At 49.6% G+C, this 10965-nt stretch overlaps 1 protein-coding gene across 1 annotated transcript in view; it reads left to right on the forward strand.

Moving 5' to 3' along the window:
* The first annotated feature begins 124 nt into the window (after window positions 1–124).
* PTGIS (prostaglandin I2 synthase) overlaps window positions 125–10965 on the forward strand; it is a 45444-nt gene continuing 34603 nt past the window's right edge. Inside the window, exon 1 of the mRNA XM_007938430.1 lies at window positions 125–198. Coding sequence (XP_007936621.1) covers window positions 125–198 — 74 coding nt within the window. The remainder of the gene's footprint in view (window positions 199–10965) is intronic.

Raw genomic sequence — 10965 nt, forward strand, 5'->3', positions numbered from 1 at the left:
GGGGGTAGGGAGGGCGCGCGAAGGGCGGCGCGCGAGGGACCCAGGGCTCACAGAGCCCCGGGCGGCACCGCGCAGCGAGCCCCGTGCGGCTTGCCGCTGGTCCCGCCGCCGCCAGCCGCCGGCCATGCCCTGGGCTGTGCTCTTCGGCCTCCTGGCCGCGCTGCTGCTGCTGCTGCTGCTGACCCGCCGGCGCACGCGGTGAGTCCCCGGCCCGCGGGCCCCAGCTCCCCCTACCTGCCCGGCCTGCGCTCCGCCGCGGACAAAGGGGGCGTCTGTGTGCCTGCCGGAGCCGGGCACGGGGTTCGCGGAGCCAGCTGCCGGCCGGGAGTCCCCGCCCCACACTCCCGGGCAGAAGGGGCACGTTCCCACCAGCCGCCTCCCAGGGCGAGACCCTCGGAGGAGGGAGGCTCCGGGCCCCGCGGAAGGGGCTCCCGGGCCCACACCCTCCTCGCCGAGCTGTCCCTGCAGAGATGGCTCGAGGGGCGCGGGAAGGTGCGAAGACCGGGGCAGGTCCCACGGGCAGCACCACCGCACACGCTAGCCCGGTTGGCCGCGTGCAGCCCCGGCCCTGCCCGGAGCGTGCCCCCGGGTCCCGCGAGGCAGTCTGAGAGCGGAGAGCCGGTGCGTGTGAACCCGGTGGAAGGCGCCCTCTTCCGCCCTTCAGCACCAACTCGGCGTCAAACCCTGTCTTGCTCTTGGCGGCCCTATGGGGTAGCCTTGCTTCTCACCCCCAGTACACAGATGGGGGAGCGCTGGGGGATGCCCTTCTTACAAGCCCCGGAGCCACCTTCCGTGGGATCGATCCCCAACTTGGATGGGTGAGGGTGGGTAGGCTTAGTTTTTCTTTCTCCCAGGGGAGATACTGAAGCCCTGAAGTGGGGTCTCCCCTCCTCGGAGATCCCACAGCCTTGACAGAGTGGAACCAGAGCGCAGCTTTAGCCTCCTGGATCCCCCCAACTCCAACCTGTGATTTAGAAGAAAAAGTAAAACATCTTAACATCAGGGAGATGGCAGTCGCTATTTTTCCTTTTATAAAATAAATCATTTTAGTTACACAAAGAAGACCTGGATAGGTTTGCTTAAATCAGGAATCTGGGTACAGAGAAGACTGAAGGACCTCTGACCACCAGCCCCCAGATTCTAGTCCTCCTCCAAACCTCTCCTGTTGATCGGTTTGGGGAAAACTTTCTAGATTAAAAAAAAAAAAAATAGCCTTTGGAGGGGCGGGGGGAAATAACCTTTTTCTTTTGGAATAGTTTTAGAGTTATCAAAAAGTTGCAAGGATATTTCAGGGAGTTCCCCCACTCTCCATGGTTGTTAATGTCTGACATCAGGCTGGTACATTTGTCACAGCTTGAAGCCCAACCCTGGCCCACTACTAGGAGCTCAGCTCCACACTGTATTTAGATTTCACCAGTTTTTCCATTCTCTTTCTGTTCCAGGATCCGGTCCAGGCTGCCACACTGCCTTTAGTTGTCAAGTCTCCTCAGACTTCCCAGATGTTTTTACAATTACTCTTACACAGTCATTAGGAGCTCTGGTGGTGTAGTGGATAAGGCATTTGGCCACTAACTAGAAGGTTAGCGGTTCAAACCCACCAGCTGCTCAGGGGAAGGAAGATGGGGCGATCTACTTCTGTAAAGATTTGTACCCTCAGAAACCCAGTGGAGGTTGCTATGAGTGGCAATCGACTTGATGGCAGTGATACAGGGCACTGTGTGTGTGTGTGTATGGGCATATATGTGTGTGTGCATGTGTGTAGAGATGTATGTGTGTGTATGTGAGTATGTATGTGTATATTTACGTGTAGGCATGTACGTGTAAATCAAAGTGTCTGAGAATTCCAGAACGTAAGGAACTTTTTTTATTTTAAAATAATATGTTAGTTGAATTTTCAAACAATAAGCTTACTATATTTTTCTTCAACTTCTAGACATTTTTTCGGGTGAAATTTAAAACGAGGTATTCAATCACTTGCCTGGAAAAAACAATGACGGGAGCTCTGGTAGCATAGTGCCTAAGGCACTTGACTGGTAACCAGACGGCTGGCGGTTCAATCCCACCAGCCACTCCTCAGAAGGAAAATGGGGCAATCTATTTCCGTAGTGATACTGCCTCTGCAACCCAAGGAGGGGTCGCTATGAGTCGGGTCCAACTCGACGGCATATAACAACAACATGCTTCCCTTTGCAGAAATGGATTCTTTTTCCTAAGTTGCCAGACTTTTTGGGCACTGTATTCAGAGATGTTTCCAGACTAGATGTTTGCTTTTTTCACTCTGGGTTTTAGTTGTGACGTCCATCCACGTGGCTTCATGATCAACTTCGTTCTTCTGCTCTTCCGTGCATCGCGGTGTTGTCTCGTAAGCTGCTGTCGGGTTGCCCCTGACAAGCAGCCCCGTGCACGATGGAATGAATGCTGCCCTGGCTGTGCCACCCCCACAGTCGACTGCTGTGAACCTTAGGGTTTCCATTGGCTGGTCGTCAGGATAGGTAGCCAGGCCTTCCTTCTGTTTGTCTTAGTCCACGACTCTGTTGGAACCTGTTCAGCATCGTGGCAACACTGAGGCCCCCACGGAGAGCTGGGTGGTGCCTGGGTGTGAGGGGCATTGGCTGGGAATCTATCCGGGTCTCCACGTGGAAGGCAGGCATTCTGCCACTGAACCACCACTGTCCCCATCTGTGTGGGATTCCATGATACGTTTCAGTTTTTCTTTTTTTTTTTTTAATCCATGTCCCTCCTGAGGGAGTTTTAGGTTATTTCCAGTGTTTTTGCTGCTTCAGACAATGTGCTGTGGTGACAGTGGTAAGCCTCCAAACCACCAAAACCAAACCCACTGACATCGAGTCGATTCCACATCATAGCGACCCTATGGACTGAGTAGACCAGCCCCATAGTGTTTCCAAGATTATAAATCTTTATGGAAGCAGACTGCCTCACCTTTCTCCCACGGAGCAGCTGGGGGCTCAAATTTGTGCTTAGCAGCCGAATGCCTTAACCACCAAGTCACCAGAGCTCCGTGAGGGCCTCCAGCTGTGGGTTTTTCCCAGGGGAGGGAGGTAGCTGGAGACAGCTGTAAGGGACACGGATTCTGGGACGGAGGGTGCTTGGGAGCCCGGCATTGTCAGTGTGTAGGGATTCCGGGCCTGTGGAATGATGTACACATTGTGTGACATCTTTCTGCCTCCATTTCCCAATCCTTAAAATGGGGATGATGATAATGGTGGGTGAAAGTGGCTTTGCTGGGTCAGAAGAAGTGCCCATTGAACTTTATGCTGGCTGATTCTTGCCGGTATTGATCCAGGGAACTAATTTCTCTTTGGGAGTAAGTCCGATTTTTATACCTATAGGTGGCTTGGGAGAGTCAACAGATAGAAATTGGAGAGAAATGAGGATATGGGAGTCACTGGTAGCTTGGAGGCAGTTGTAGGTCCTGGGGAGACCCCACCGGAACCCCAGTTTAGAATGGAGCCCAGATGCACCATCTCATTTCCTCCGCCCTCCTTGGTGGTGGTTGGGGGGTAGGGGTAGCTGGTTGTTGCTACTTTAACAGAGGAAGAAACTGAGGGTCAGAGAGTCCAAGTGATGCAGCCAAGGTCGTCCTGGGTTAAAACCTAGGCCGCAAGAGCTGTTAGTCCAGGAGAAATGAATTCTCACTCTTCCCACTTGTTATATTGGTGATCTGAACTCCCACAGGTCTTAGAACCATGTGACTTTCGAGCAGTAAGAGGTGTGCCTTTGGCCAGAGGATTCTTAAAGAAGGGCAAATACTCAAGTGTTGCGAAAAACAGGGTGAGTGACCTGATGCCGTGTAGACAGGGATCGGAAGTCCGGGTGGAGACAAGAAGGCGCCCCACCACCTTTCTTTCTCCTGACCAACCCTCAAGGTCGTTATCATCCCCACTCTTACAGCCGAGGCTCAGAAACGTGCCTAGAACAAAAGATAATCCTACATCTAACTGGTTCCGACATCATGCGCTTCCCAGTAAAAACCATTGCTTCAGCTGGTCAATAACTCTACCTCCAGCATCGTGTTTTTGTTTTTTACTTTTTAATTATGAAAAAGATTAACTATACATACACATTTTAAAAATACTGACCTCATGTACCCGTCACCGTGGTTTGACAGTTATTAACATTTCAAAAAATTACTGACATGATACAGTGCCACACGATATTTCAGAATGTACATCAGGAAACACTGCCAATCACAATTCCATGATCCCACCTGAGGAAGTGAAAAATAACTCTTAATATGATCTATTTTTCTAGTCCAAATTCAAAATTTTGCAATAGTGGCAAGAATTTTTTTTTTTTAAATTTTTACTGTGATTTTGGTGAGAGTACAGAGCAAATTCATTTTCCATCCAGCAGTTCATACACATTTTGTTTCATGACATTGACTATAATCCCCACATGTAACAGCTCTCTTCCTACTTCTTCCCTGTAGTTACCTCTTCCCTGTGTCCTTCTTTCCTATGCATCCCCACCCTCTGCACTGTCTCCCTGTGCAAATACTGCCCTTCTGATCACCCCTGATTGATTGTTCTAAGGAGTGTATCTACTTGGTGTAAATGTTCACCCTATATGCCTGTCTTTTGTTTGCCTGGAAGCCACAGGAATGAGTTCAATTCCAGGGCTGAAGGGTGATTAGGGGTGATAGTCTCAGGGGTTTCATCAGGCTCTATCAGACCAGTAAGCCTGGTCTTTTTTATGATTTTGAGTTTTGTTCCACATTGTTCTCCTGCTCCATCCAAGATCTCCTGCACTGATCTCTTTCCGAGTGGTTGACACTGGTAGCTGGGCACCATCCTGTTCTGGTCTCATGGTCATATAGCCTGAGGTTTGCATGGTCCACCAGCCCCTTGGACTAATTGTTTCCATGCATCTTTGGTTTTCTTCATTCTTCTTTGTTCCGGACAAAGAGAGACCCATTGTTGCTTCTAGATGGCCATTTGCAAGCTTTCAAGACCCCAGTCACTACTCACCAAAGTAGGATGTAGAACAATGTTCTTATATAGTATAGTATGTGGCAAGAATTTTTAAGTAACTGCCAGACTCTAAGGGTTGGGATATGTGTGTGAGTGTGTTCTCCTTAGAGAGGGTAGGCCCTGGGCTAGGAGTTAGGAGTCTGGCTTCTGGGCCCACTGGGGCTAATGAGATGCCATGTGGATATCAGAAACACCCTTCTTGCTTTCTGGGCCTCCATTTCCCCATCTGTATTCTAAGGTGGCTCACATAGCTGGTCGCTCAGGCCCCAGCCTCTTAGCCAGGCCAAGTGCATCTCTTTCCTCTTTGGGCTGCTGCAGGGAGCACTGGGGGCGCCTCCTGGGTAGGAGGCTATCAGAAGCCACAATGACATCAGATGAGGGTTCCTGGTGGCTAGAGGGCTGGTCTGGTAGCATAGTGCCTAAGGTACTTGACTGTTAACCAGAAGGCTGGTGGTTCAAATGCACCAGCCACTCCTTGCAAGGAAGGTGGGGGAATCTACTTCCGTAGAGATACTGCCTTGGAAATGCAAGGAGGGGTTGCTATGAGTTGGGACAAGGAATTACACATGCAAAAATCTGTATTTCCAGATCTAGCAACACTTGTCTGACATTCAGGAATGGAACCCTCTCCAGCCCCTGCCCCAGTCCCCACCACTCCCTATTGCCTCCCCAATATGCAGCAAGGGACAGTTTCTACTTGTCACTGTACTTGCCCTGCTGCTTTTTCTTATGTTGAAAAAGAATTCTCAGAATCAATGTCCATTTCCCAACCAGGAGAACAAAGACTAGAACAAGAAGGCCACTTGCTTTATTTTTTTGTGCGAGGCAGCGTGGTGGAGGGGAGCGGAAGAGGGTTGAGGAAACCCTGAGTTAATGACAGCCAGCCTGAGGGTGAGGCTTGGGGGAGGAATGAGGTAAGCAGCTTAAACCAAAGCTTGGGTTGCTCCCCAGTTGGACAGAAACCAGCCCTTTTCGATTCCCTATTAAATCCCCTCTAGCCTGCGGCTCTGCCTCCACACGGGCTCGAGCCTCATTCTCTGTATTGAGTGGAAACTGCTAGTCCGAGAGGCTGGGCATGAATTCTGCACAGCTAAGTGATGCCAGCCTTTGCTGCCGGCAGTGCAGAATGTAGACTGTGTGTGAGGCACTTAACCTGAGCCCTTCACTGTCCTAGCGACCCTAGGGAGCTGTTGCTGTTGTTTTTGTTATGTGCCGTCGAGTTGGACCCAACTCATAGCGACCTCTCCTTGGGTTTCCGAGGCAGTATCACTACGGAAGTAGATTGCCCAACGTTCCTTCCGAGGAGTGGCTGGAGTGGCTGGTGGGTTTGAACCGCCAGCCGTCTGGTTAGCAGTCAAGTGCCTTAGGCACTATGCTACCAGAGCTCCCGACCCTGGGGAGCACGTGCTGTTTGTTGAGCACCAGCTGTGTACCTGCATCATTCCTCTGACAGATATTTATTAAGCACCCACTACAGGGGCCTGCGTGGTGGGATTGTTTCCTGATTGACCGCCAACCTAAAGTTTGAGGTTCAAACCCACCCAGTGGCTCTGCAAATGAAAGCCTCGTGAGCTGCTTCCATTAGGATGACAGCCAAGGAAACCCTATGGAGCAGCTCTACTCCGTGACACACAGGGTCTCTGAGAGTCGAGATCTACTTGATGGCAATTTTTTTTTTTTTTTTTTCTTATGTGCCAGGCACTGTTCTAAGTGCAGGGTCAACAAACAGCCCCTGCTCTCCTGGAACTTCCACAGGGAAGATGCAGTCCTTCAAGGGGCACGACCCTACACCAGAGCACAGAGCACTGACAGAGGTCGACCAGCTGGCGGGTGCCAGTGGGCGGGGTTCGGGGACCAAGAAATGGGTAGCTATTGCAGGGAACCCACGTGATGGGAATTAACACTCGAGGGAGAATCAGAAAAGGTGTCTTGGCATCTGAACCAGGATGGACAGGCAATGGCTGGCTGTGTGGGCAGGAGCTGGAAATGGGAGGGTCGGGCTCTGTTTCCCCCCACAAGGCCTGGCAGTGCCTCCAAACAGTGAGAGTGGCAGTGGGCAAGGCTGGAGACCGCAGGCCCCAAAATAGAACCTCCTTTGCCCCCGCTGGCTGGTGACTGAGCACCATGGAATGTGGCTGCGGCCTGAGGAGAACTCTGCCAGGCCGACCACATCAGATGCCTGGGCTCCGGGCTTCCTGCCTTTGTCCCCGTGCCTCCTCAGGACTTCACTAGGGAAAGTGCCAGAAATAACACCTGGCTCCCTGTGGAGCTGCAGCAGCAGTGGGACAAAGGGCGGGAAAGGAAGCTCCGCCTCTTCCTCCAAAGATCTCTTGGGGAAGATCTCAGGCCCTGAATCCAGGCAGGTGACTGCGATGTCTGGGGGGTCTCAGTTTCCTCATCTACAAAGTGGGGATGCCAATGTCTACATGGGGGCAGCTTAGTGCCAAGAGTGCGGTCTCTGCAGCCAGACAGGCTGAGCTGGAAACAGCTTCTCCCCCAGGTGCGCTCAGACAGTGGCAGCCTCTACGTGCCTCAGTCTGCGCCTCTGTAACTGTAATAGTTCTTGTGTTTAGGGTTAGGGCTGGATTCACTGGATTGGTCGGGTGCTTGGCATTATACCTCACACAGTCAGGGCTCATGAAGTGCTAGCCATTATGGCAGCATCTGGACGATGCCAAGTGTGGTGGTTATGTTTGTGTGTCAACTTGGCTGGGCCTGGTTGACTGGCTTGGCAGCTGGATGTAGTGTTCCCCATGATGAGACTGGTAATCAACTCCATGGTGGAGTCTACTGTGAACGGCTGAGTGGCTGCCTTTAGGTATGTGGTCTGTTTCCCATATATAGGCAGCAGCTTTGGGAATGGTCTCTAGCTTATAGCACGCTTGGACCCTACATGTAGCCGTGTCGTTGTTCAGCAGCCTGCCATGCTCTGCAGACCTTAGAACTTACAATGGACTTAAATCAATGGCCTGCCATGTGGTTTGGTAACATTGGGACTGTGCCTTTTTACTTGTCACCCTTGGGCTTGTTAGTCTCAGCAGCCAGTAGCTATCTGAGTGAACAAAAGCCTCTAGCTTCAGTGGGATGGAAGCAGGAAGCAGAGCTGGACCCCAAGGTTGAGGGGCTTTCACTCAGCCCCTAGAGCCTGGCACTTTGAACTTGGACTTAAAGCCTCCAAAGAGAGAATAAACTCCTGTTTGTTAAGGCCATCCCATTTGTGGTATATTCTTGTTAGAGCGGTACTAGGGAACCAGAACACCAAGCATAGTGCCTGGTATGCAGTTGATGCTCAGTAAACAGTATCAGAGAGTCATGATGGGCCTGCTTCTCAGACCCACTCAGCTGCTGCCCAGTTAGTAGGTGCTAGTCACTGTCCTACACTCCCTTCATCCTCATCTCACCCTGATGCAGTTGGTACTGTTGTTACTCCCATTTAATAAATAGGAAACGTGGGGCCCAGAAAAGCTAAGTCACTTGCCAAAGTTGCACAGCCAACCAGAAGCACAGCTGGGGCTTGAAGCCAGGGCATTTCGTGCTTGAGTTTGGACCACCACACACTGCCGTCTCAAGTCACTGCTCCTGTGTCCCATGCGCCTGGGCTGTGACCTGGGCTGGGAGAGGGCTGGTGTTCCTGGTTTGAACAGATTACTCCAGCCCCACTCACTGCTGGTATGACACATTTCCTTTAAATGGAACCTTCAGGTGAAGGTGCTCACAAAGAGATGAGGGGACAGGAAGGATGCTGGCATCTCCTTAGAAGCCCAGAGCTCTGCCTTTGCAAGTGACTGCTCCAGAGAAGCTGGCTGGAGATTGAATGAAAGGCCCAGAGGCAGGGTGCAGAGCTCGTGCGAGAAGAGGGAGGTGGAGGAGGACACTTCCTGATGCCTTGAACCTCATTTCTGCTTATGCTGTCATCAGCCCTAGGGCTGGCACTCACGTCTGGCCATTCTTTTCTGTTCTACCCCTGTCTGTCCTTTGGGTTATGTTGAGGGCCAACCAGGCCTTAAGAGGGCAGGAGGCCGGGGTGGAAAAAGGTGGGGAGGGAGGGGAAGAAGAGTGAAGAGAAGCTGGAGCTATCTCTGGACTGCTGTCAGTTCCCCTGGACTGTTGGCACTTCGTCCTGTTGTCGGGGCTTGTGTGTTGTGATACTGGAAGCTATGCCACCAGTATTTCAAATATCAGTAGGGTCACCCATGGTGGACAGGATTCAGTGGCGTTTCCAGACTAAGATAAACTAAGAAGAAGGATATGGCGGTTTCACTTCTGGGGAAAAAAAAAAAAAAAAAAAAACCCTGAAAACCTTATGAATATCAGTGGAACACTGTCTGATGTAGTGGCAGAAGATGAGTCCCTCAGATTGGAAGGGACTCCAGACTCCAGATATGACTGGGGAAGAGCTGCCTCCTTAAAACAGAGTGCACCTTAATGACGTGGATGGAGTAAAGCTCTTGAGAATTTCATTTGCTGATGGGGCATGACTCACAATGAAAATGAACAGCTGCAAACATCCATTAATAATTGGAATGTGGAATGTACAAAGTAGGAATCTAAGAAAATTGGAAGTTGTCAAAAATGAAATGGAACACATAAAGATGCTACCCTCGGCATCAGTGAGCTAAAATGGACTGGTTTGGGCCATTTTGAATCAGGCAATCATGTGGTCTACTATGTCGGATTGAAGAGGAATGGAGTCACATTCATTATCAAAAGGAACATGCCAAGATCGATCCTGAAATACAATGCTGTCAGTGATAGGGTAATACCCATACACCTACATGGAAGATCAGTTAATACTACTGTTATTCAAATGTGTGTATCAGTCACTAGTACCAAGATGAAGAAATTTAAGATTTTTACCAATTTCTGCAGACTGAAATTGATCAAGCATGCAATCAAGATACATTGGGAATTACTGGTCATTGAAATGCGAAAGTTGTAAGTTGGAAGTTGGAAGTACGGTAAAAGAAACGTCATAAGAGATTGAATGATAGAATTTTGCAAGACCAATGACTTCTTCATTAGAAATACCTTTTTGTTTCAGGAAGATAAGTGGTGACTATACATAGAAACCTCACCAGATGGAATACACAGAGTCAAATCGACTGCATCTGTGGAAAGAGACAGTGTAGTAGCTCAAAATTATAAGCCAGAACAAGGCCATGTGCCAACTGCAGAAAAGATCATCAATTGCTCATATGCAAGTTCAACCTGAAGCTGAAGAAAATTAAATCCAGAGGAGCCAAAGTATGACCTTGAATATATAATACCTGAATTTAGAGACCATCTCAAGAATGGATTTGGTTCATTGAACACTAATGACTGAAGACCAAATGAGTTAGTGGATTTCATGGAGGCCATCATACATGAAGAAAGCAAAAGGTCATTAAAAAGACAAGAAAGGAAGAAAAGACCAAAATGGATGTCAGCAGAGACTCTGCAACTTGCCCTTGAATGGAGAATTGCTAAAGCAAATGCAAGAAATGACAAGATAAATGAGCTGAAAAGATTTCAAAGAGCCAGTTCAAGAAGACAAAGTAAACTATTATAATGAAATGTTCAAAGACTTGGAGTTAGAAAACACTCAGCATTTCTCAGGCTGAAAGAACTGAAGGAAAAATCCAAGCCTCAAGAAGCAATATTGAAGGATTCTATGGGCAAAATGTTGAAGGATGCAGGAGGCATGAAAAGACGATGGAAGGAATACGTAGAATCACTGTACCAAAAGAATTGCTTGGTGTTCGGCCATTTCAGGAGACAGCACGTGATCAAGAATTGATGGTACTGAAGGATGTCCAAGCTGCACTGAAGGCATTGGCCAAAAAAAAAAAAAAAGCTCCAGAAATTGACAGAATACCAGTTCAGATATTTCAACAAACTGACGCAACACTGGAGGCCCTCGTTGGCTTATGCCAAGAAAATTGGAAGACAGCTACCTGGCCAGCTGTTTTGGTTACCTCTGTTCTGCTCTAACAGA

The sequence above is a fragment of the Orycteropus afer genome, unplaced genomic scaffold (genome assembly GCF_000298275.1).
Source record: "Orycteropus afer afer isolate SDZICR_OR568_19922 unplaced genomic scaffold, OryAfe1.0 scaffold00049, whole genome shotgun sequence".
NCBI classification, from domain to species: domain Eukaryota; kingdom Metazoa; phylum Chordata; class Mammalia; order Tubulidentata; family Orycteropodidae; genus Orycteropus; species Orycteropus afer.